The sequence below is a fragment of the Euprymna scolopes genome, chromosome 35, assembly GCF_053919585.1.
Source record: "Euprymna scolopes isolate OS-2025 chromosome 35, ASM5391958v1, whole genome shotgun sequence".
In the NCBI taxonomy this organism is placed as follows: domain Eukaryota; kingdom Metazoa; phylum Mollusca; class Cephalopoda; order Sepiida; family Sepiolidae; genus Euprymna; species Euprymna scolopes.
Window position 1 is genome coordinate 59,058,834 of NC_136516.1, and position 27,246 is coordinate 59,086,079.

A 27,246-nucleotide genomic window follows, 5' to 3' on the forward strand; every position below is an offset into this window, starting at 1 on the left:
TATATGTTGTTTTGTTTTGGTTTTAGTGATATGTTTTGAATGAATTCAATTATTTACAAAAGTGCATTTTTACCTAAATGCGAGTTGGGAATAATTTTCCCTTTTTAACCAATGTGGTACCCCCACATAGGGAACGGTATATATATATTATTTTTAAAATTTAATTATCCACTGACACGGGTTTCGTCGTCTACGACTCATCAGAGTTGTTGTATCTAGCGGAATTCGAAATCGGGACCCAACGGTAATGAGCCTAAACCCTTACCCATGGACCATCTCGCCAACTGTCTGGATATATCGATCCATAGAGAGCGGGTGAAGATGAGATCCCCACTTAGATGGATAATGATAATATAACCCTTTTAAATGTCCATTCGGGTGTTTGGCGGTGTATGTTGAGCAAAAAAAACAAAACAAAGAAAAAACAAATAGAAGGTCAATTTTTATAACTTATGACCCCTTAACATTTGTTGTTTTGGGCTCAAATCAAGTTATTAAGTTAGATCCATGTCCAAGGAACCTATATCTAAAATTTCAAGTGTTTAGACCCAACATTGGTGGAGGAGTTTGGTAGAGTTTTCAATGGTCAAATTGTTGAACTTTGACCCCTTAACAAAAACGGATTACAAAGATTTTCCCAAATCTCAGTACCCTGTATATCAAATTTTGAGTCTGTAGATTGAAAATTGACAGAGTTATTGCATAGGAAATGTACACAGACAGACAGACACGTTCACTTTTATAGATATAATAGATTTAAATTATCTATTAATTCTATTTCATAATAAGTTACAAAAATTTATTATTTATGTAAAAAATGCTTATTCTTGTGGAAACTAATATTTATTATATTGTACATTAACTGGGGTTATATATATATATATATATATATATGCATGGAATTTTATACTTTATTTTGTAAATTTTGGCATTAAAATTTGAAATGTGAGTAGCTTAATTTATTGGATAGTTTTCTCAAATGTTATCAATAGCTTACCTGAACAATTGGTAAATAATTGTCTGGGTGATTCGAGGTTGATTGTTGCATGACTGTTATCTCCAGTTTTAGGTCGATGGTAGCGTACATGGTAGGGCAAGTTTAACTCTCCTACCAAATGACCAACATTGGATGATTTCAGCAAAGGAATGTATGCAAGAAATTGTTGCTGAGGTGAAAGAAATTCTGGCTTTTCAATGTTCACTTTTGACTGAAATGTAATCTGATAAAACAATAAAAATAATTAAATTGGAGAAATAATTATTCCCATTTTGGAAGAAAATTTGGTACTTTTGAACTTTTTCGCACCAGATTTCCGTGATATTGGCTTGGGCTTGAACTGCAGGAAAATGCTGAGCACTGATCAACTTTAGAAATACTAAAAAAGAAAAACTAAAATTTATCTGATTACAATGAAAAAAAAAAAACCCCAAAAAACAATAAAATAAAATATAACAACCTATTGTAAGTTTCATAAATAAATATTTTTTATTTTTCATTTTAAATGAATAGAGACATTTAAAAAAAAATTTTCTTTTTAAAAGAATTTTAAGAAAATATTTGATTTTTTGTTGTAAGTTTTTAATGTTTATTGTTAGGAAAACATTTGAATTTTTTAAATGTTATTTTTCAACTAAAGTTGTAAGAATTTTTAGGAAAACTTGACATTTTGGGGTTGGGTGGGATTGATCAAATTTGTACATGAAAAACAACTAATTTTTCTTTAGGTTTAGGGTTGCATTGATTAAATTTGTGCATGATTAAAAACTAAATTTTTTCTTCCAATTAATTAAAAGTCGTCTGCTTTGATTTGTATTGGCTAAGCGTATTTGTTATCGCTTTTTCATTTGTTCATCAACATGATTAATGCTGGGTATATTCTGGCAGTTTACGTTTGCTGCTGCATGAGCTCAAGTCAACATTTATGGAAATCTGATGTGCAAATAGCAAAAATACTGAAAATTTTATCGCATAAACTTAACAAGAGTTATTGTGATCCATGTAAGACTATTTTTTTTAAGGTGAGATTAATAATATATATTCATTAAAAAAATGTTACATACCCAGGATAATTCATTATATATATATATATATATATATATATATATATATAAATAAGAGCAAATAGTTAATAAAACATGTTAAAAAACACTTTGAAAAAGAGTTAAAACATATTTAATTTGAAAAGAAAACACTATATAAGTGGATAGTCCTTAATCCGCAGAGTTTCGAAGAAATACTTTCCTTCTCATCAGAGGGTAGGATTTAGCAAAATGCGGGATCGGATTTTGCTTGCAAAAGTATTTGATGAAACTACAAGTAAGTCAAAGATCTTACTTGATAACAAAAAGTGAAGCAGAGGGAATAGGGTGAAGAAAAAAGTGATTTCACGTGAATGGATAGTCTGGTGAAAGGTAAAGTATCCAATGACGGTAAAATCCAAAAATGCAAATCCAAGAAAGTTAGTTAAATTTCCATTCACACAAGTAAAATCCAAGGGAATCGCGTAATTGGAAGATGGTCCAAAATAATCCAAAAGGCCGAAATCCATGGAATAATTCACAAATAGGTGCAAGGAAAAGGGGAAAGAATTCCAGTAATATTATTAAAAAAAAAATAAGATATGCATTAGACTCGGCTGCCAAGGCAAGGCATAATTAAGAAAAATGAGTGAAGAAGAGAAAAAAAAATTTGAATGGTGATTGAAACAAACATACCCGAACTTGGGGTAGTTACTGTTATATTCATATATAAATTTAAAATTCACAATTAGAATCAAAGAATATATTTGATAGAACTTTCAATTTTTTGGACCACCAGTCAATGAAGACCATGTTGTATTAGAGTTACTCATTATAGAAGTAGAGTAAGTTTACAATTATAAATTAATGAAGCAGAGAGTGAAGTGTTCACTGTATTCAGGTAGTTTGTGAGTTGTCCTTAAAAGGAAGGTTTAAATTGCATTAATAGTTTAGAAGTTAGCCCTGAAAAGGGCTGTTTGAACTACTGCTGCTATTACTGCCGAGTTCTTTGGCTGACAGGCTTCTTGACAAACAGTGCATCAAGGTTGGGATTTGGGAGTCTTCTTGCTTACTGGAAATTCTGAAGATTTGCTGTAAAGTCACTGGCTTCATGCAAAAGTGTTCATGTTACAGAAATTAGCTTCTGGGCTGGGAAAGTCCAGAGAGTAATGAATGTTTGGTCAATGTCGGTTTTATCAGACAACTGCTTTCATTTGGACACTCGCCTAATAAATGGGGGAGAGAGACAAATTTTGGTTAAAAAAAACAAACAAACCCAAAAGAACTATCCTGCAGTAAAATTAAGTGAATTTGACCTCATTAAACGCACACTTAAAAACTGTCTTGCAGAAATTGTTAACTGAAGAATAGTGTGTTGTTTGACCTCAGTTTGAACTCATTCACTTTTTAATATCCAAATTAAACGTCTTATAATGCTTATGTCACTGTAACGCGGGTGTATGTTGTCAGTCTATTGGCCTTAAGGCTCCGGGTTCGAGCCTAACTGCCACCATCCCCCTTTTTTTTCTTTTACACCTAGAAAAGATTTTTTTTCCATTTTGAAAATCGCTGTTTTTTTGTTTCATTTTTTTAAGAAGTTTAACAGCGTTTTTTTTAAATATTTAAACAGGGTTAAGTTTCCTTTTTGTTTTGCTTTACCTCCCCCCCCCAACACACACAGCTAAAAAAAACGGACAATGCCGGGTACCCCCGCTAGTTAAAAATAGATTTACTTTACAATGCTGGAACAACAGAGTACAATTTCAATCAAAAATGTTGACAATGCCAAGTTATAACAAATTCTTCCTCTCCTGCTTTATTTCTCTTTACCCCTTCTCTCTTGGAAGTATACATTTTAAGAATCTGGTTATGTGATACTCTCTATGAAAGGAAAATATGATTTTTGAAAATCAATTTAGACCAAGGCACTTAAAGAACCATGATTACCCAAATTTCTGGGAAGGAAGATATGTTGTATATTAGGGTCCTGCAGGATGGATTTCCAGTGTTTCCATGAAACTGCAAGTATGGCTAGATGATGGAACTAATGTACAATGTTATTTGAAATATAACAATTTCAATAGAGAAACAATGTTTGAGGATTAATATTTGCAACACCTCACAGTTGAAATTTAGTTCAGCAAAATTGACCGAATTTAGCTTGACTTTGGAATGTAGATTAAATAAAATAAAATTAAGAATAGTTTTAAAACTGGTTGAAATAATATTTACAGAACAATAACAAGGATGACGTTTGACATAAGGATTATGTAAGAACAAAAAAATATGTTTTGATATGTTCAGGGAGTTAAAATCCAGTTAGTTTTACTGGGAACTCAATACACAACTGCTCATCATTTTTAGATCCATGGGTATCAGGCAATATAGCAAGATGTTGAGGAGATGTTGAAAACCTCACAATCTCATAAAAATAGAGTTGTATAAAATATAACCTGAGTGTCATGGTGTTTCCTTCAGATAGAGATATTTTCCTTTAAATAATCTTCAAGTCAAGTATCAGTCAATGGAGAAAAGGGATGGTAAAAGAAGGTATGTTTCCCATTATCTGTGCTACACAGAGAGGATGTTATATATATATATATATATATATATATATATATATATATATATACGTATAAAAGGACTGTTTTTCATATGTTTACTGTCTCATTTGGTGAACTGTAATTTAACGTGTAACAAACGCACATACTCACTCATGTACAAGACAAGCAAAAGTATGTATTTTACTCATTATAGAAGTAGAGTAAGTTTACAATTGTAAATTAATGAAGCAGAGAGTGAAGTGTCTCTCTGTGATGTATGCATAATCCTATCTCTTAACTGTATGTATAAAATACATGCAGTTAAGAGATAGGATTATGCATACATCACAGAAACACATGTAGATGTCCATACATACACACATTAGACGATGCTACTGTAATATACAGACAAGTCACATATACATTTAAAGAGACCAGTGGCATCTTGTATAGATATACATTATATAGACCATTATGCAACAAATACACCAGTAAATGTTTATTTCAAAATTTATATTTTATTTATCCTTTTTTATTTTAAAAACAGTTTTCAGGTAAATTCATTTTTTTCTCATGTTGAGCAAATCCAAATATTAATGTCTAATATCATTTTTAACATATTTTCAAAAAATATACCCAAATATAATCTTTCCATACAAACAAAATATTTGAACTTCTTGACTTTTCGGGCATTTTGCCAAATCATCTAGCACCTTTTAATCTTTTGGCAAAATATTATGCATATATATATATATATGCATATATATATATATATATATATATATATATATATATATATATATATATATATATGCATAATATTTTACCAAACAATATATATATATATATATATATATATATATATGCATAATATTTTACCAAACAATATATATATATATATATATATATATATATATATATATATGCATAATATTTTACCAAACAATATATATATATATATATATATATATATATATATATATATGCATAATATTTTACCAAACAATATATATATATATATATATATATATATATATATATATGCATAATATTTTACCAAACAATATATATATATATATATATATATATATATATATATATATATGCATAATATTTTACCAAACAATATATATATATATATATATATATATATGCATAATATTTTACCAAACAATATATATATATATATATATATATTTCTTTCAAATTCATCAAAATAAAATAGATTTTTTATTTTCCATTCAGAGCATACAATTACCATGCCTACCATGAAGATATTTATAATTTTCACAATGTATGATATATTTTTCTTAAATCTTGATAAGGCTATCTTGTTTGTATAGTTGCCAATCCAACTCCCCTCTCTCTTGCTAAGATCTGTACTGCCTTGCTTGAATTTTGCTGCACCATTTTTTGCAATTTCTGTATAAATTTTGTTGTGCAGACAAATTCAGAATCTTTATTATATTTCCTGTTAGCTATTGTATTCTCATCTCTTACAATTTCCCAGCTAACATCCCATATCCTTTAATGTATTCAAGAAGCACTGAGTGACAGCTAAGTTTACTAAATTTTTTAATCTAGAGCAGATCATGATGCAAGTCACTCTCTTCCAATTAATCATGGTTTCTAGCTATTAAATACTTTGAATGAATCAGAAATGAAAGAACATAAAATAACTAGCAGGACTCATGTACCAGAGTTACTTGGTGGAAGTATGGTGCCCCCCCCCTGTAAAAAAACAATTAAATTACTGTTGTTAGTGAGAGTCACTGCCGGCCCAGTAAAATAGCGGGCACTAGCACCCATGGCCAAAATGAATGTACCATGCCAAAATAACAACGTTATATCTATAACCCCATTCTTAACATGAGGATTTGATTATGTGAAGTGATTATTCTGGGCTTTCATCTAACATGTCAAATAAAAGTAGAGTAGTAGTAGATAGCAGGTGTTACTGTCTGTCTGTAATCTATAATGAAAATAAAAGAATGGACAAAAATTATTTATAACCCAGTGCATTTATTCTGGAGGGAACATTGTGTCACAAGGAAAAGAAACAACCAAAAAACACTGTAGTGGACCTGAACAATGATTCCTGTAGCCTTTAAATTTGTCCTTTTCACTTTGTCTTCATTTTTTCCAGCAATTATCATTGAGTACAGGCTTAATTTTCAGATTAAAACAAAAAACAATTTAAGGTAGTATTTTAAATGACTAATAGTTGGGGAGCAATTTATAATGATAACGTTCTAATAAATGGAACACACACTTTTTTGTCACATCAGTTGCTAATGCTGCCCCTAGTCGTTAAATGTTTCCCTTTTCTGTTGGTAAGGTGTATAGAATTTTTTCCAAGGTATTTTGATAATGTGAAAGTTAAGCATATAATCTATGAAAAGCACCATAAAAATTTGCAAAAAATTGAAAAAGGAAAAATCTAAATGCAACAATGGGAGTGGCCAAAATGTGACTATTCACTGTAGTAGAATATTATAGTTCCAAAGTTAAACATGTAAGCGCTGATAATCGCCTAAAAATTTAAAAATAAGTGAAAAATAAAAAATATAAATGGTAGGAGTAGCACCAATACTTTTTTTTTGTAAATTTTTTTTGTAATCTGAAATTTATGCCTGTAATTGACGGTAATCATTGGAAAATAAAGTATGAAAAACTGAAACTTTTTTCAACTATTTGTGTGGATTATTATAGATGGACCCTCGGCTACCAGGAAAAGCTGTACATTTAAAGATTTGGAAAGGCGGGTTCCATTTCACATGCAACATAATATGAAAAAAAGCTATATATTTAAAGATTTGGAAGGGGAAATTTTATTGGGTAAAACTTGTCGAGAGCGCTCTGTTTTGGGGTTGTTTTAAAAATGGAACAGAAATTTAAATTTTGTTCCATTTCAATCTTTTTTTAAAATTGCGCATGCCCTAACACAATCGAAACTAATTGAAAAAATAAAATTCAACAATCATACTTTTTATATAAAAAAAAGAAAGATTTTTTTTTATATAAAAATAAAATTTATTAACAAAACACAAAACAAAAAGGGTAAAATTTTCCTTTTAAGACCCGTCCCATTCTAGGTGAAAATATATTTTTCTTGTAGATTTTGCTGTGCTAAAAACGAATCTGCTAACTATTTCTGTTGCAGAGAAATAGTTTTCATAATATAAATAAATTACTTTTCCAAAAAGTGAGTGGCCACTTTTTCCATAATGTGAAATGAAAGACATACTTTAACTTAAAATGAACACCCACTTTCTGGACATGTAGTGAGGGGGAGGGGTATTTTTTGGTTATTTTTTGGCTAAAAGATTTTTTGGTTTATTTTTATTTCTGTTGTCATCTTTCAATAAAAAAACGAGGACGTTGATAACAAAAATAAAGAAAAATCTGTATACAGATATGTGTAATTCCTTATGTCATCAGTGGTGCTTATTTCTGTATGCACAAGTGCAAGTGAGTGCATATTTTTGCTGTAGTTTTCTGGATATTAAGCAATGTAATATGTTATTAGTGGTGGCCATTTTTGACAGAAATTCCCACCACTAATAACATTGAAAGATGAAAAAAGCAAACAAACAAAAAAAGCAAAAAAACAAATAAAAAAATGCTCCCCTATCACTAGGTGGCCAGAAAGTGAGTGTTCATTTTAAGTTAGATTTATACAGAAGAGTGATCACCCACTTTTTGAAAAAGTAATTTCTTTACGGAAACAGTTAGCAGATTCATTTTTAGCACAACGAAATCTTCAAGACAACTATAGTTTTCTCTTTTTCTTTAAATAAAAAGTTGATTAGTTTCGGTTTTGTTGGTGCATGCGTAAATAAAAAAAAAGATTAAAACAGAACAAAATTTAAATTTCTGTTCCATTTTCAAAACAATCCCATAACGAAGCACTCTTGACAAGTTCTACCAAAAAAATAAAAGGAACAGAATACCAGTCTGTATTATGAAGTGTGTTTAATGGCAAAACAAACTCGATTGCAAGGTCTGTGGAATTTATTTTTTTGTTTTGTTTTGTTTTTTTGACAACGGCAATGAAGGAGCTTCTTATAGTGGATAGCATGTTTAAAACTTTGCAAATGAAAGCAAGTAAACTGCTTATTGAACGTTCATTTAATAATTTTTTCGATGTTACATGACTGAAATGACTCATGCATTAAATGAAATTGACGCCAGGCGAAATAATATGTCTCTTAGTGACGCCATGTCTGATGCGTGAGTTAATTAGGAATTAATTATTCTCTACTCTACTGATTGCCCCTGCCCCCCACCTCTTTAACAAAACTGAGTTTTCGTTTGAATCATGTTTCTCCTTACCACTTGAGATTAATTATACACTACAGCTTTGTTATGACTCCTATGATGGCCCAGTTTGTACTATAATTTCTAGATGAAAGAGACCCCAACCCATTTAGTCATTCCAACAAGAAGAACAAGGAATTAAAATTCTAACAATTAAGAAGTCAATTTTCATTGAATTTATTATGCAAAAGATATAAAACATGATAAAAGGTTCATTTGAATTAATAATGTGAAATGAAAGGACATTTTTATGTAAAGTTTGTTTTAGAAAAGTCAGTGAAATGCTAAATAGCAAATTTTCACAATAATTCTTTACTTGTGAGGAATTTATATAGCTAATATATGAACTGAACATTAATAGTAAAATGCAAAAGCGTTCAACTGTCTTCTATATATGTTATACCGGCCTTCCTTGAACAGAGGAATTTACACCGATTAGCACTATAAATAGCGCTAGTAATTCTAACACCTGTGAGAGAGATGTGACTGCACTTCAACTGCTAGCTGAGTGCCCAGCAGATATACACGCTTTCCTATCTTTGTACATTATTGTTAATACACTTGTTCCTTAACCGAACCTCAACTTGATTGTTCTTATTTTCACTGTTGTTCCACGACACAACAATATATGAAAAAGGATGTTTCCCAAAATGTGGTAAATATAAATTTTATTGAAATGCTCAAAACAGAAGTTCAATTGTCCTATATGTATGAAAGGAACACACACACACACACACACACACACACACACACACACACACACACACACACTAGTGTAACGTTGTACGACTATTCACATTTAAGATTTTACAAGCACATTTTATTTCTCCATGTTAGATTTTTATTTTTTTTTTATATTTCTTTCCTGTATTTATGTAAATAAATATTTGTATTTGAATTTCTAATTTAGTTATCTTATGTTATTTTGCACTTGTTTGTTTATTGCTTCTTACCAGTGTCTGGAATTGAAGAACACTAGGAAATTTTTATTTAATCTTTTTTTATTATTTTGCTGCATAAAAGTTTTCATAATCCTAACAAAAATGGAACCTATCAATGCATTTGCAAAATGTCATAGCATGGTATTAGACAATAATAGTTGGATTTGACTTTGAAATATGTGTTTACTAGTGCATTTTTACTCCAAGGAAATTTGGAGATAGTCATGCTTCTTCTTAGAATCAAATTGTCCAAAGTAATTCTCAAAAATTATTTTCCACTCCTTTAGAGTGTATCACATGACAAGAATACTTATTAGAGAAACGAGGCACAAAAGTGAACAGATAAAAAGTGGTGAGAAGAAGAATTCTGTTTTAATTTGACTGAATAAACTTATTGGGCTATGTAGCTCATACATTGCCTCCAGAAAATTTTAAAGAAATTCTATTTTTGGTAACAGAGGCATCTAGCTGGCACCAACTTCTCTCGAGTCAAACCTTGGGAAGGAGCCAAGTTTTAATAGCGTCTGACCCAAGAAATCACATGCAGGTATAAAAATTTTTTTATCTCTGGCAGGAATTCAGTTTTACAATGCATCAAAACTTGAAAACATCAATTAATAAACTATTTAATCTCAAAGGTTACTCATTATCATTCACTGAGAATTTATTGTTGCAAAAAACTAGTGGGACAAGAAAGTTTTGATAATTCTTATCTGATTTTAATAGCAACCAGCTTGTTAATTATCAAATTCAATTCTTTGTAAAATAGTTTTGCAAACATACCTGCATTTGGGGTAGTTACTATTAAATTTATATATAAATTTAAAATTCACAATTAGAATCTCAGAATATATTTGATAGAACTTTTCAACTTTTTTGATCACTAGGCATGTTGTATTAAAGTAAGTTTACAAATGATACATGTAAGAGAAAAAAATCATGTTGAATATTGCACAATAAATAAATTATCATACCTGAATTCCTTTTAGTCGATGGACTTGATATGGATCTATATATATGTCGCCGGGAAAGATTTCCTTTAAAACAACCATACATTGCGATTTTTTTAGAATAGATTTGGGAGGAAATGTAAGTACCACAGAAGTAGTTAGTTTTCTGTAAAAAGATAAAAATATAAACATTATATCTTAAAAAAAAACAAAATTGAATAAGAGAATAAGTACTAAAGCCAAATAAATCCTTGTACTAATTTGGGAAAGGTTTGTGTGTTTCTCAACAAATCTACAAATTTCAAATTTAGATGGAATAATCCATGCATAATCAAAGAGGTTAGATTTAAAAAAAAAATTTTTATAAAGGATTTCTCAACAGAGCATTGTAGCACAATCACTGAATCAATCTTTATCCTCAGTCTTATCTCAAATTTTCGAATGTACAACACAACTTGCTTTTTTGTTTCTTATCATGTAAAGAGTTGCTTCCCTTGATATAAAAACAAGACAATGTTTTTGTTTAAAAAATGAATGCTTTTATTTTTTTTCATTCATGTTATTTGCAAATGAACAAATTCTGCATTTTATTCCTGACTCATTTTCCTCTTAACTGCTCTACTAGCCATCTTCTCTCCTGGACACCGTAAATCAACCTGTTAATTAGACCTATTTACATTAACTGATATCAGTTTCTGATGGATTCAATGAACTTTCCAACAACATTTCTTTTAAAACAATATTCATTGTTTTAAAACTCAGTTGTCATTATGAACAAAAGAATGTTTCTACTTTGCTAATTCAATCCCAAATAATATTTTTTCTTATCTTTTATTTTGCCTTTAAATCATTCTGTTGATGTCCAGGTTTCTAATACATGTTTCATCCATAATAACATTAAGGCATGACCCCCCCCCCCCCCGCTATTTTCACATGTCACTATTACACTTCATGTTTCTGATTAATTTGAAACATTTTAGAGTCTAACTCTTGCATTTTTCTAATAAATCCTCTGCGTTTATCTGCAAGAGTAGCAATGATAAATCTACTGCTGATTTTTTAGAGGGGCAGGGCACTGCCCATCAAGGCCCGGAGGCCTGTCTAGGATAAGGGTTAATGAATGTTAAGGTGACGATGAGTAATGGCGGAACTCAGGTAGGGTTTAATTATATAATTTAATTATATAAGAAGACGATTCAACAAGAACTTATTTACATTAGACTTGAAAATGACCATGTTATATAAGAAGACGATTCAACAAGAACTTATTTACATTAGACTTGAAAATGACCATGTTATATAAGAAGACGATTCAACAAGAACTTATTTACATTAGACTTGAAAATGGCCATGTTATATAAGAAGACGATTCAACAAGAACTTATTTACATTAGACTTGAAAATGGCCATGTTATAGCAGCTGGAAATCAGTCCCACAGTAGTATGTTCCACAGATGGACAGATCTAGGAAAGAAACTGCTCATGGAATTTGTGTTTAGTTTTAGAGAGTGAGAGAAATTGTTGATAGTTGTTGTTCTTGCACAAATGTCCAAGCCAGGAATAAAGTCTAAAGTTTTTTCCTTATTTATGTGGCATACATTTATTGAGTTTGCTTGCAACATTAACAGTTTCGTGAAGCATATAAATAAAACATGCTGATAAAAATCAGGGTTTTTTTTTATCATAAAAAAAAACTTTGATGACTCTCTTTGGTACTGCATTTAATCCTGAATTTCAAAATTAAGAACAAACAATTCATGAATCATTATAGTTTGTGTAAAATGTTTGCAATGTGTTTTGTTTCAGTGTTAAATAAGCCAAAAAGGGTTGATATGCTATAAAACAACAAATCCAATCAAGAACTAAACTATAATAGAAATTTTGATATCTTTTTTTTTTTTTCGCAAAATATTTCAGTATTTTTTGGTAAGCAAACCTACTTTTGTAGCTTAAATTTTTTTTTCATTTTTATTCGCCCCAAACAAGGCACATTGCTACAGTGAAGTAAGGGCCGGATTTATAGGGGCATTCTAAGTAGGAAGTTGTGCAACAAGATTTTTGTTCACATTTCATTTAAATTTCTACATGTTAGTACAATCAAAGAATTCAAAAGGTCAGTAGTACTAGGAAAGAAGTTCTTAAAGTAGAAACCTTCAAGCATCTGTGGACCTCTGCAGTGAAGGGGTGGGATTTTGCTGAATGTCAGGTTTGTCTAGCACATTTATATTGACGGGTGGGGGGACATCAATGCAGCAAGTTCCAAGAGCACATTCCATTGAAATACCTGTAAAACAAGCACAGAAATGCAACATTGCAGTGATGGGACAGGGGCTGGAGCTTGTTAGACAGTATGAAACTTATTAGATTAGAGTCTCCTGTGTTTGAATCCTGTCTAAGAAGTAGAGACTAGTAGTTGGTGCACCAGCTCAGATGCAACAATAATACTTGATGCATTCGCAAGACGTTTATTGTAGAGTTTAAAGAGAACAGCTGCTAGCTCAACAAAGCATTTTTTTTATTATTCTTGTCGGGATAAGATCAGGTACACATGTTTTGAAAGTATCAAGTTTTTTATGATATTCCAGACATGCAAAAATTTTATGGACTCCAAGGTTCAAAGTGAATTCCAATGAACAAGCAACTGTGCAAGCAACATCATGGTGTAACATTACACACATGGTAACATGTAGACACTGTCACAAAGGAGACAAAGACAAGGAATAGGAAAGAAATTCAACTTATTGTTTCAGGTTTAAACAAAATACCTTTATTCTTTAACCCTTATCCTTGAGTGGCCTCTTGGCCTTGATAATGTGGTGATGCCTATGTAAAAAAAAAAAAAAAAAAAATTCCTCTTTCTCCGGCCCCATGTGACTTCTTGTATCGGCTGTGACATCACCTGAATGTCTCTAACATGATCGTGCTCATCAATCTGTGCACATGTTCTTTTCATAATCTTTTTTTATTTTTCCTTGCCATGATGTCACTTCGTACATGGCTCAGTTATTTACATACAGCTGCCATACAGGCGACAATAGTGATCGGACAGCAAGAGAATTGTTGATTACTCATAATTCACCACACTATTATAGATTTTCCAGAAATCACAAGTTTTCATTTCATTGATTCTATGTGTTTACTGGTCATCTTGCATACTTACTCTTAACTGTAGCTATTACACTCTTATGGTGAGTTTGTAATAATTGCTGTTATCTCATATGAATAAGACACAACACAAATACTAACTTGAATGATTATTTTTAAGTTAAACACTGCGAAGCATTGGTAAGATACATTATGTAGCAGTTTTTATAAACGCGTGCGTACTGGACTTAGTCGCATGAACTCTCTGACTGTCGTAGTTAAAAAGGACACCCACACCTACCCTCGTCTCTCTGGACGATAGCAGGCGGTGGGGGACGAATCAGCAAGCAGGACCACCCGGCGAGAGGAAGGTCAAAGAATCAGAATTGTCTCTTTTTCACTGTAGGGAAAGGAAGGTTTAATATAATGCAAAAGGGAATGGTAGTATTAATTTTGCTTTTGTGGCTTAAATCTTTGGTCAGTACAGAGAGGTACCCTGCCAGTAGACGGAGTGCTCATATATATATGTATATATATATATATACATGTATATATGTATATTTTTATTTTTTTTATTTATTTACTTTAAAAATAAATTTTTAATAATAAATGTATTCAGTATCTTTTTTCCATGTAACTCTCCTACTTGAAGTTCTTGTTTTTATCTCATGTTCCTGCACTTTTTCAGGGAGTAAAATGTCGTTGTTTTTATTTTTGTTGATAGTTGTATTTTGCGTACATTTTTGCTTGTTTTCAATGTAAGGTTTCAAACGGTCTATTGAAACTTGTGTATGCGTGTTTGGGTTCGTTTCTATTAGGAAATCTTTCGGTGTTCGTTCGAGTACAATGTAAGGACCTGAATAGGGTGCTTCTAATGGTTTTCGAACGCGGTCTATCCTAATCCAAACTTTATCACAGGTTTGAAGTTGATTTGGTATGTACGTTTTCTTTCTTGATTTATCTCTGTTTGAAAAGTCTGTCAGATCAAATTTTTCCATAGTTTTGTGTAGTTCTCTTGTAAAATTTTGTGTAATTATTTCTGTATTTTCTGTACCAATCATTAGTTGTGGTAATAACATTTGTGTACCTGTGACCACATAAAATGGGGAAAAATGAGAGTCGTTGGGCATACTTCGAATTCCTAAGAGGACTATTGGTAGAGCTGAAATCCAAGATTCTTTTCGGGCCATTATAGCTGCTTTAATAGTTCTATGTGCTCTTTCTATAAGTCCGTTGCATTGCGGATGATAAGAAGTCGTTCGTAATCTATAGAATCCAATAATTTTTGACAATTCAAGGAATAGTTCGCTTTCAAATTGTGTGCCTCTGTCAGTTATGACATGCAGTGGAACACCAAAGCGAGTAATCCATGTGTCAACAAAAGCTTCTGCTACAGTTTGTGCTGTAATATCTGCTATAGGTTGTGCTTCTATCCATCGACTGGTTCGATCTATACATGTTAAAACATACCGACATGGGCTTGTATAAGGATTGTTGGCACGTTTTGCTGGGGGTAATGGTCCAACTATATCAATGTGTACGGTCTGGAATCTTGATGATGGTATTTCCAACGTTTGAATTGGTGATTTAGTATGTCTGTATATTTTTGCTTGTTGACAAGATGCACATAATTCTTTAATTGTTTTATCCATATGTGGCCAGTAAAATCTAGCCTTAATCATTTTGATAGATGATTTTATTCCAGGATGTGATACTGAATGTAAGCTGTCAAAGATCGATTTCCGTAGTGTATATGGTACAAAAGGTCTAGGGTATGACGTTGATGTATCACATAACACAAATTGATCTTTTCCATATAATGTGAATTTCTTTAAGTCTGGATAGGACTGTATTTCGGTGTCTCTTTTCTGTGCATCTGCGAGTGCAGGAAGGTCGTACATATCTATTTGTACAGCAAATGTTGGGCGAGATAAACAATCTGCAACTATATTTTGGTCACCCTTCACATGGGCAATATCTGAAATTAATTCTGTGATGATGGCTAGTTGTCTTTGTTGCCTATCTGATTTTGCAGGTTTTAGACTGTGAAATGCACCGCATATTGGTTTATGGTCTGTCAGAAGCAATACTTCGCGACTTTCTATTATGTGGCGAAAGTGTAATACGGCCAAATATGCTGCTAAAAGTTCACGGTCGAAAGTGGAATATCTCGTCTGTGTTGCTGTGAGTTTTTTTGAGAAAAACCCTATTGGTACTGGGGTTCCATCGATGACTTGATGTAAGGCAGCACCTACTGCATCTTTGCTGCTGTCCGTTACTAATTGATATTGGGTACAAGTTGGTTGAGGGTGGGGTAATTCTGTTAGGTTACCAAGTATTTTTGTCATAGTAGAGAAGGCTTCTTTTTCCGATGTACTTAAGGTGATTAAACCTTTCGGTGTTAGTCTCATTCTCTCAGATAGGGGTAAGACTAATTTCGAAAATCCTGGTTAATTTCCTATAAAATCCTACCATACCCAGAAATCTGCGTAGGCTTTTTGCATTTTTAGGGCACGGAAAAGATTCTATTTCTTTAATTTTATTTGCAGTTGGTGTAATTCCTTTTGAATTGATTCTAAATCCTAGGAAGTCAAGAGATGTCACATTGAAGATGGATTTGGAAAGAGATATTTTTAGGCTGTTGTTTTCTAAGATTTGAAAAACTGTGTTTGTGGGATTGTTCGTTTTCACTAAAGATCAATATGTCGTCTATATAAATGAAAACACAGTCGATATCTCAGAAAATTTTGTCCATAAATCTTTGAAATGTAGCCGATGCGTTTTTTAGTCCAAACGGCATGAATTCATATTGATAGAGTCCCATCGGCGAGATTATGGCAGTTTTTGGAATATCATCGGGGTGCATCTTAATTTGATGATATGCCGAAATCAAATCGATTTTCGAAAATCGCTGTTTATCAGCGAGTTTAGCCGTAAAGGAGTTTATATTGGGGATGGGGTATCTATCACTTTTAGTGATGCTGTTTAAGGCGCGGTAGTCTCCACAACAACGATAGCCTCCACTTTGTTTGGGTACCAGATGTAGTGGGCTTGACCACTTGCTGTCTGAAGGGGTTATTACACCTTTGTTTGTCAAACGTTTGAATTTCTCTTTCGTCGCCGTCAGCTTTTCAGTGGACAGTTGTCTGGATTTAGCGAAGACTAGGGAGTGGCTGCCTGTGTCGATTCTGTGATAAACACCACAGTACTCACTGTTTTTGTTGGTGTGCGGAGAAATAATTTCTGGGTGTTTATCCAGGCTTTTTCTTATGAATACCGGCAGTTCTATTTCATTTATGACCACATTTACTGGTGCTGCAGAATTTAACAGTAACTTTTTTTTGGTGGTAGTAATTGGGTCGTAAATTGTTCTATTTTTGCAGTCCACTGTAAGGCCAAATTTATTTAAAAAATCAAGTCCGAGGAGGGGATTGGTGACGTTTGCGATAACAAATGTCCAGGAAAATGATCTTCTCAAACTTGGTATCCCAATTTCGAGGTTAGCTTGGCCGTGGCATTCTATTTTCTCACCGTTGGCAATGGTTAGCGATACTGGTGTTGGGTGTAATGTGACACCGTTTATCATGGCTGCTGGTATTATCGAGATACTTGCGCCTGTATCTACAATAAAGTTTAATGTTTTTGTCCCTAGTCTTGCTTTGACTTGTAGTAGTTGCGAACTCAAGGGGACGGACATGGCTCGCGCAACTAGTTTTCCGAGTCACTTGGTGTGGGTGTGGATGGGCGTGAGCTTGGTAACATTTTTATGTTTCGCTTCCCTGGCCATTTGCACCAGGGTTTGCAGGTTCTGGTTTGTTCCGCGAAGTAAATATGTGCTCTACATATCCTTGTCCTTTGTTCGGGGAAAAATGGTTTAACACCTATCGGTATCCGAACGTTGCTCTTGTTTTTGTCAATATGTTGAGATTGCTGAGCGGTAAACCCTGTTGCATTTATATTATTTAACAAGGGCATTAGTTCGTCCGCTAGTTTTCCTAGTTGAGATGGGTTTAATTCTTTCTGTGAGGCAATGACCGGGGAAATTGTGTTGCGGGTAAGGCTTGTAAAAATTTATGAAGAACAATCTCTTCGCCAATACCTATTCTTTTTGCAATAGACAGCATCTCTTGAAGATAAGCGGAAGGGCGGCCAGTTATAGTGTTAGTTGACATTAGTTTGTCGAGCAATTCCGGCTTGGTCCTTTCGTGGGACTCAATTAAGGAGCATTTTAGTTCCTCATATTTCCTGCCTTCTAAAATATTTATCGGTATTTTAGCTACCACTTCTGCAGGTAGTGATGATATGACAGCGTAAAATTTGGTTGTTGAAGCTGTTATGTTGCGTAGGTGGAATTGGGCTTCCAGAATGGAAAACCAGCCATTTACTGCCGTTTCCATAAATTCAGGAGTTTTTATGTTTATTTGTTGCACACTGGATTCTTCCATTTTCTTCCTTCCTTTTTTTTTTTTTTTTTAATATATATATGTGTGTATTTTTTCTTTTTTGTGTGTGTGTGTGTGTGTGTGTGTTGACTAAGAAGGAGGGGGGGAAATATAGTATTGTTGTACTTACGTCGAAGGTTTTCTTTGAAACGTTTGCGACGAAAATGAGTAATCACTTGTATTTTCCTGAAGATTCCAAAGTGTGTTTCACTTCTTTTCGGTACGAGTCCAGTTTACGTTGTTCATTTCTTAGTGTAAAGTTCTTTTGATGAAGTGCAGTGTTCTTTAGGCGGGGTCACCATTGTAATAATTGCTGTTATCTCATATGAATAAGACACAACACAAATACTTACTTGAATGATTATTTTATTTTTAAGTTAAACACTGCGAAGCATTGGTAAGATACATTATGTAGCAGTTTTTATAAACGCGTGCGTACTGGACTTAGTCGCATGAACTCTCTGACTGTCGTAGTTAAAAAGGACACCCACACCTACCCTCGTCTCTCTGGACGATAGCAAGCGGTGGGGGACGAGTCAGCAAGCAGGACCACCCGACGAGAGGAAGGCCAAAGAATCAGAATTGTCTCTTTTTCACTGTAGGGAAAGGAAGGTTTAATATAATGCAAAAGGGAATGGTAGTATTAATTTTGCTTTTGTGGCCTAAATCTTTGGTCAGTACAAGTTCTTGATGCTAAAGATTTCCGTCCGTTTATAGCAGTTGAATCGGCATAATGCTTGCTACTTATGTACACTAGTATCTTCACAAATTGAACTGAACCATGGGGAGAGCGGAACTGTTTCTGCATGGAAACATCCGCTTCTATGTCTGCCTTGACCCATTCAATTACCTCATTTGTGCACTGTTCAGCAGAGAGAAAAAATGTTTTACTCTATGGAACGTCTTGATGGAATCTCTGATGGATTCCCAATCAGCCCATTTGTAGTATCTCTTCATTTTGAGTAATGACTGTTTGGCTTATAATCAAAAGTTTAGAGTTATATTAACAATTATTACAAGGTGATCAGGGTTTCCGACTAGATTATGGGTATCCATCACACAAATGTCAAGCAGTGTGTTCATGAACAGGTCGAGCAGTGAGACTAGCTAATCCTCATAATTTGAGGTCAGGAAAGCAACAGTCTATGAAAGGAAGTGTGCAATAGAGAAACTATGTGCGCTGCTATAAGTTGTATCTGTACAGTTCCAGAAACCAAGCCAGTTTCTATGGTGGACATTAAAATCCTCAAATACATGTATTTGGGCATTCAGATCTAAAGAGAGTATTAATCCATGCTATTAGAGACATAGTTGAGCACGGTACATTTCTGGATCGAAGGAAAATGGTAGATAAAATATAAGTAACTGTGCTTTAAGGTTAATGTAGAGCACATGTAGGCCTGGCCATCTAATTCAAGACTATGTTTTCTAGTCAACGAGAAGCTGTTACAAATATAGATTGAATCCAAGCATATGTTTTTCAATGTCCTTACAACAGAGTGGGAGGTATTCAGTTATGCCAAAGTGATTAGAATAGATTAAGTGTAGGTTAGTTGATGTTAGGATATCCAGGGAGTTTAATAGGTTTATTGTTTTTCATTAACATATGTAAGTTTAAAAAGATTGATAGATGTTCGTAAATGCAAATTGTATGGACAAAATTTAGCAAATCAGAAACGTATCTATTTAAAAAAAAAAAAAAAAATTAAAAATTTTTATTAAAAAAATTAGATCAAAATTATATTTTAATGTCCCCTAATTAGAAAATATCCATTTTGGAATAAAATTTTCAGAATTTATTCAATGAATTATATTTTAAATATGGAATACAAGTTTTCAAATTTAACAGTGACTTTCAAAAAGAATTAAAGACAAAATTTTAGTCTAGAGCAGACTAACACATATACTGTTATGATTTTTGTTTTGTTAATGTTAAAATCAACTCTAAATAAATTTTTATATCAACATATTAAAAATAAGAAGGCCTCAAAAGCACCAGAGTCCCTCAGCAGGTTTGGACTAGTCCCATAGATTACACAAGATCAGAAAGTATAAGAGATACAGTTAATAAAAAAGTTATTTAGTCAGGGTAATAGAAAATTTTAGAATGAAGAAAAAAAAAAACTGATTACAAACCGATGAAATCCTTGCTGAATGCTGTTCATAACAATAGAACATGAAGTGCTGGTCATAGCATAGCTTAGTTGAGAACCTATTAAAAATAGGATACAGATTTCTTCCAACATCTTTTGCTTACTGTAATAAAAACAAACAATTGCATTAAAAATAATGAAACCATTAAAAAATGCGAAAAATGTTGAATGGTATTATGTTAGACTGAATGCCATATGCTTTAGAGAAAGTCAAATGGGTCAACAAACAAACAGCTGAGTCTAAGAATGAGTCATCAAAACCAATTCAAGGATTTGAATTGCAACATGAGAAGACATTCCAATTTGTTTGTAAAGCTGGATTTGTTTGCTGGTTACTGAAACCCTGGCTAGATAACATTTATATTTTTTTAAATGTTAACCATAACTAAAACGAATATTTAATCAAGTTGAGAACTGATTGGGCACTTTTTTCTTCTCTCATTTTCAAATAAAAAAAGTGCACACACAAGAAATAATGATTGAAATGAGTGTAGCAAATAGTATGCAAATGAGATACCTTAATAAATATAGCAAACCTTGGGTATTCGATGCCGCTGTAATCTAAAGAATCTAAAATATAAACAAAGCGAACATGAGCAAAATGAAATTACATGCTTCTTGAAATAGCTGGGTGCAAAGTAATCTAGAAAGTTTCAACAAAAAATTTGGAAGAGGTGACCTTCAAAGAAATTGGTAAAATAACAAAAAGGAATATCAAACCAAAGAAAAAGTTAGTCATTGCTGCAAAAAACAAAATTTCTGGAAACAAGATGAGATTATTATACAATTCGTACACTGATTAAAAGACAGAGCAATATCTTGCAAATTTGAGAATTTTGGTGCCAGTGAAATGAGCCGAGAAAATGAATTAATCATGCTATGCATGATAGAAAGTATGTAAAACCTTTGTTTTAAACATAAGATAGAAACACTTCAAGGTGTTCATTTAACACTTAGAAATATGTATAGAATTCGAGCATCAATAAACAAATATGACTAACAATCAAGCAATAAACAAATATGACTAACAATCAAGCAAAGCGAAAACAGACATGAAATCTTGTGCAAATTTTGTGGCAAATTGTATGTCAAGGAACAAAAATAAACGTCCAGCTCTCAGTAAGACATGCATGATTTACAAAAAGATAAATCATACCCCGGATGAATGCAGTTACAAAAGAAAAGTTGAGGAAATTAAACACACACCAAATGGTAAAGGAGAGGCAAAATGTTCACGCTAAATGCATCAAAGACCAGAGAAAAAATAAATATAAATGGAAGATATTTCCACATTCAAGTCAATACTGGCTCTGACATAACTTTGATTCCAGTAAATTTTTTATTTGATTCCATAAATTTTTAAACATCAGGCACCTTTGAAGCCACATTTGAAACTAAAAGTTTCTTTGAGATAATACCTATTACAGTTGTAGCGCATACTAAAGACCACAAACTGCTAGGTATAGATGTATTAAAAATTGACATAGCAAAATTAATTAATTCTATGAAATTGGAATTATAAGAAATCAAATTACTGAAAGATTGTAAAGAAAGCATTTGATTGAAAGAGAACTGTTGCAGTAGGTAAGTTCCTTGTATAACGTGGAAGCTGAGAAGAGTTATTGCTCTTAGTTAATTGATTGAATTTCCTGTAATGGAAATTTCAAAAATAAATCATGTGATTGCCCAGTTCTCGCTTTATCTGTTCATTATCGCAATCATCCTATCCGATACCCCTTTCCCAACATGTTAGAAGCAAGATTACAAAGACACATTTATACCAAAATGAAACGAATTGACAATAATGAATAGCTACATTTATTTTTCTCCACAAGTTAAAAAAAGAAAAAAGAAAAAAGCAAAAAAGGCAAACACATTCATAGGTGCTAAACAGTAGGTTAAGATAATTTTTTTATACCAAAGCAATAAGATTTGGTATGGCTGCTTCATCTTAAGTATCTCCGCCAGCAATAAATTGGTCCAGCACAAACTTTGCCAAATCAATGGACAGATTTATTTGGCAAGCCAAGCTCCATTTTCAAGGGACCATATGCAACATTAACAATGACATCAAGCTTAGATATTTTTTGTTATGGTCGGTGTTGAAGGAGAAGAAATAAATAACACATTTGTTTTTCAGCATAAGAAGAAAGGAATGTCAAAATATGCATGAAATACTTTAGACAATTTGAAAACTAGGAATGTACCGATTAGCAAATTACCAATTAGCAAATTACCGATTAATTGGCCTTTGATAATCAGCCAATTACTGATTGAACGGCCAATTAATCAACCGATTAATAGGTTTTCTAATGTTGATTTATCAGTAAATTTTGTTGTCATATTAATGATAATAATTTCATGACACTAATATTAATTAAATTATATTGTAAACAAAGAGAAGTTAATTCCCTTTTTTGCTTGCCAGTGAAAATTTAGTGAAGAGACATGCATCATCTACACCATATTATTAAATAACAGACATGACGTGCTGTTAACATGTAAATTTTTACAACTGCACTGAATATAAGGCAAATGGAAAATTTCCCTTTTTTCTCTTCCTATCAAATGAACATTATTATTTTGTACTTTAAATCATTATCGAAGAAAATTATTACTTCATATTTCAGTTTTCATGTTGAGAAATTGTACAATAAATCGTGAAGATGCGCAAACCAAAAATAAAGCATTCTTCATCAGTCATACTCTTGTTCCTCATTTTATGGAATCTTGCTACCATTACAGATATTTTGGATTTTTCTGGTTTAGAAAATGTATATTTTATTGAGATAAATTACTAGTTAGATATCAGGCATAAGTAATTTAAATACGTAAAAATTTAACTAAATATTGACACCAACCTTCAACTATTATGGCAACCAGTTTCTGCTGGAAGTATTTTGATGTCAATCCCAAGAATAAGAATACAGTTGCTTGTAAGTTATGTCAAACCATCATAGCATAGTGTGGCAAATCAGCAAAAACTTTTACAACAACTAATATGTTAAACAAGGTACGTCCAAGGATAGAGTACTGTTGCCACATGTTGGCAGGAGTTGCTAGAAAGGACTTATCCTGCCTTGATAGAATTCAAAATAGACTTTGTAGCCTCGGGAATGTCCTTTTCTCTTCCCTGCAACCTCTTTCTCACAGAAGAGATGTTGCGAGTTTGTCTTTGCTTTATCGTTATTTTCATGGCAAGTGCTCGGCTGAGCTCCAATCTATGCCAAACTTTCACAAGAAACACCTATCTAGCAGAAAACACTATCACTAATTTCCCTCAATCTTTATCTGTACCTAAACCTAAATTCATGAACAAAGCTTCTTTCTTAGAATTGCATGCCTATGGAATTGTCTTCCATTTTCCTGCTTTCCAGCTGACTACAATATGGTTGTCTTCAAGTCTAACGTAAACAAGTTTTTGATGAGCTGTTCCATATAAGTTAACAAATTTACCGAATTTCCATTACTAATGGTTACTTTATTGTCCAATTGTCTACTGTACATGCTTTAATCCTTATCCTCGAGTGGACTCTTGGCCTTGATAAGTGGGGATGCCTATGTAAAAAAAAAAAAAAAAATGTTAAACCATCTTAGAAATGTTCATCCAGAAGAAGCAAAAGTTGCAAATAAGAAAAAGAAGCACAATGAATATCCAGAACGGACATTCCAGGAACAAGTGACAGCAACTATGAGCCTCCAGCAAAACACTAAACTACTATAAAATCAATGATTGCTGTTGATATTCAATCATATTCTGTAACATCAGACATTGGATTCAATAGACTTATTGATAAACCTTGTTCAAACTACACCATTCGATTTAAAAAAATAATTCTCAATCTATATCTATCTATCTATCTATCTATCTATACTCCTATAAATTCGTTTTTCTTTTGTATGTATTGATATTCATATTAAAAACCCCCTTTTCTATTTATTTAAAAAGAAAATACAATTTTCTTATATATGGGTTGTGGAAATGCATTCACTAGCAAAAGATCTAGCTAATTTTCATATTCTTTTAAACATTCATTTTAATTAGTTTTTTCGGTTTTAATTAGTTTTTTTGGTTTTCTTATGGGATGATCATCTAGAGTTAACTATTACGCGTAATTATATTCATGCAGATATTCTACATGATTTATACTTGCATAATATTTGTGTAAAATCTTTACATTAAACAAAAATGCCGACTTGGGCCGGGGGAGACAGTGGATGGCCGACTTGAAAAAGCTTGCCACTCCCTTCGGCGGTGCAAGTGATCGCATATTGGCATGCGCCTTTGTGTCGGGACTTCCGGATGAGGCAAGTCGACTGCTGCGAGCATCGTCAAGACTCACTGAGATTGGAATGGAGGAGTTATTGGCGAGAGCACGAAACATCTTGAAAGACGATCGAGAACTAGTCTCCGCAGCTGTTGACACTCTGGACTTGCCAACGAAGGGTCTACGATGCTATACCTGTGGTGGCCCCAACCACTTTTCCAGAGACTGCAAAAGCGGTACAAGGCGCACCCCTAATTATGGAGCACGACAAGTAATACGGTGTCACCAATGCAATAAGCCAGGCCACATAGCGTGGAATTGTCCGGGAAACGGGCAAGGGGAGGACGCCGCAGCGCTAGCACCCTCCCCAACGCGGCATTGAACAAAGTGCTGCCTGCAGTAACAGTTCAAGTTGATGGATGTGAACGTTCAGTGCTGGTTGACACCGGCTGTACCCAAACCCTTCTTCGAAAGGAATATTGCGCCACATGGAAGAAACGAAGGATCCCTGTACTTACTGTCGGCCAAGGCTCATTGGTGTGTTGTGGGGTCAGCGTTGTTCATATCAGCATTGGAAATGGCTCTCCGGTTGCTGTGACGGTGTTAGTGGTCGATGGGGAGCTGCTCGGATATGAGCTTCTCCTTGGAATGGACGCTATCACACAGCTAGGCGTAATTACTGTGAACGGCGTCGGTGATGTGAGCTTCTTTCGACCAAACAAACAAATGTGTGCAGCAATCACTCTCGATGAGCCCGACTTCCATGCAGAATACGATAAGGGCACAAACACTTGGACAGCGTCCTGGAAATGGGCAGGCGACCAGCCACCAGTGTCATTGCGGAATCGACTTACAGAGTATCCCCCTCCTGCGTGGCTTAGGGGGCAGTACGAGGCAGAACTTCAAGTGTGGCTGGATAATGGCTGGTTAGTTCCATACCCAGAGGATGAGCTCGGGCCCCCGCGGGGGCTAATTCCCCTGATGGCTGTCAGACAAGAGAACAAGCAGAAAGTTCGACCTGTTCTTGATTACCGGGAACTTAATGAATACGTTGACCCACACACTGCGGGGGCTGATGTCTGTGCTCATAAACTACGGGAGTGGCGGCGGCAGGGTGCGGAAGCAGCCATACTGGACTTGCGAAGAGCGTACTTGCAAATACGTGTTGAGAAATCGCTGTGGCCATTCCAGACGGTGGTGATCAAAGGAACTCGCTATTGCTTGACCAGGCTAGGATTCAGCCTGAATGTAGCCCCTAACATCATGACAGCAATCATGCAGGCGATCCGGCGTCAAGATGAAGCGGTGCAACATGCGACATCGTCGTATATAGACGACATTTTTGTCAATGAGAGCCTCCTGTCTGCCCAGACGGTCAAAGAACACTTCGAGCACTTCGGATTGTCGTGCAAGGAGCCGGAGCGGCTACAGGACGGGGCGAAAGTGCTCGGACTGCAGGTGAGCGGAAGTGCAGATGGCCTTCAATGGGGAAGGAGTGGTGAAATCCCGGAAATCCCATCTGTCGGAGCACGTTTTCCATTTGCGGAAAATTGGTGGGTCACTTCCCTGTGTGTGGGTGGCTCCGAGTGGCTGTAGCGGCCATAAAGCGACGGGCAACTTCTATGTCAACTGGATGGGACGATGAGGTGCATGATCCTGCCCTGCGAAGCTTGCTGGTGGAAGTTGTGGCCAGAGTGACCAATGATGACCCTGTACGGGGGAGCTGGTGTGTCGATGGAAGTGAATTTACAGTTTGGGTAGACGCCAGCTCACTTGCCCTTGGCGTTGCTCTGGCGGTCGACAGAAGGATAATAGAAGATGCCTGCTGGCTTCGGCCGGAGAATGACGCCAAGCATATAAACCTAGCTGAACTCGATGCTACACTGAAAGGAGTCAATCTAGCGCTTCAGTGGCAGGCTAGAATCCTTCACATCATCACGGATTCCACGTGTGTGCATCGGTGGATGACCAATGCCTTGAACGGAAAAGCACGTCTGACAACGAAGGCGTCGGCTGAAATGTTGATCCGGAGGCGGCTTTCTACCCTAACCGAAACCACTAAGGAATACGACTTGGTCATAGATGTGACACTGGTGCAGTCCTGTTTGAATCAGGCGGATCGTTTGACCAGAGTGCCACGCCGTTGGCTAGACCTGCCAAAAGAAGTGAACGAGTCAGCACCTGTAAATTGCGCTGCAGTGGGACATAGACTCAGCCCGGAGCATATTAATGATGTCCATTGCCAAAGCGGGCACCCCGGTGTAAACCGAACGCTTTACTTCGCCAGATTGGTTGACCCCTCTGTGTCTCGGAGGGCTGTGAAATCTGTTGTGGGAAGCTGCAACACCTGCCGATCGATCGACCCAGCACCTGTCCGGTGGAAGAAGGGAATACTCAGTGTGAAGCGTAATTGGGATAGGATTGCGATGGACATAACGCACTACAAGGGGAGGCATTTTTTGACGCTTCATGACTGTGGACCATCTAGGTTTTCATTGTGGCGGCCCCTTCGCCGGCAGGACGCGG

At 34.4% G+C, this 27,246-nt stretch overlaps 1 protein-coding gene across 2 annotated transcripts in view; it reads right to left on the bottom strand.

Moving 5' to 3' along the window:
* LOC145259870 (GPI alpha-1,4-mannosyltransferase I, stabilizing subunit-like) overlaps nt 1–27,246 on the bottom strand; it is a 91,353-nt gene that overhangs the window by 40,750 nt on the left and 23,357 nt on the right. For both annotated transcript variants that reach the window (XR_013864223.1, XM_080117745.1), the window contains exons 2-4: nt 20,436–20,555; nt 10,798–10,939; nt 998–1,220 (exon numbers count right to left, since the gene is read on the bottom strand). Coding sequence is in view for 1 of the 2 variants with exons in the window: in XM_080117745.1 (XP_079973871.1) it covers nt 998–1,220; nt 10,798–10,939; nt 20,436–20,545 (475 nt within the window). In the remaining variant the exon portion in view is untranslated. The remainder of the gene's footprint in view (nt 1–997; nt 1,221–10,797; nt 10,940–20,435; nt 20,556–27,246) is intronic.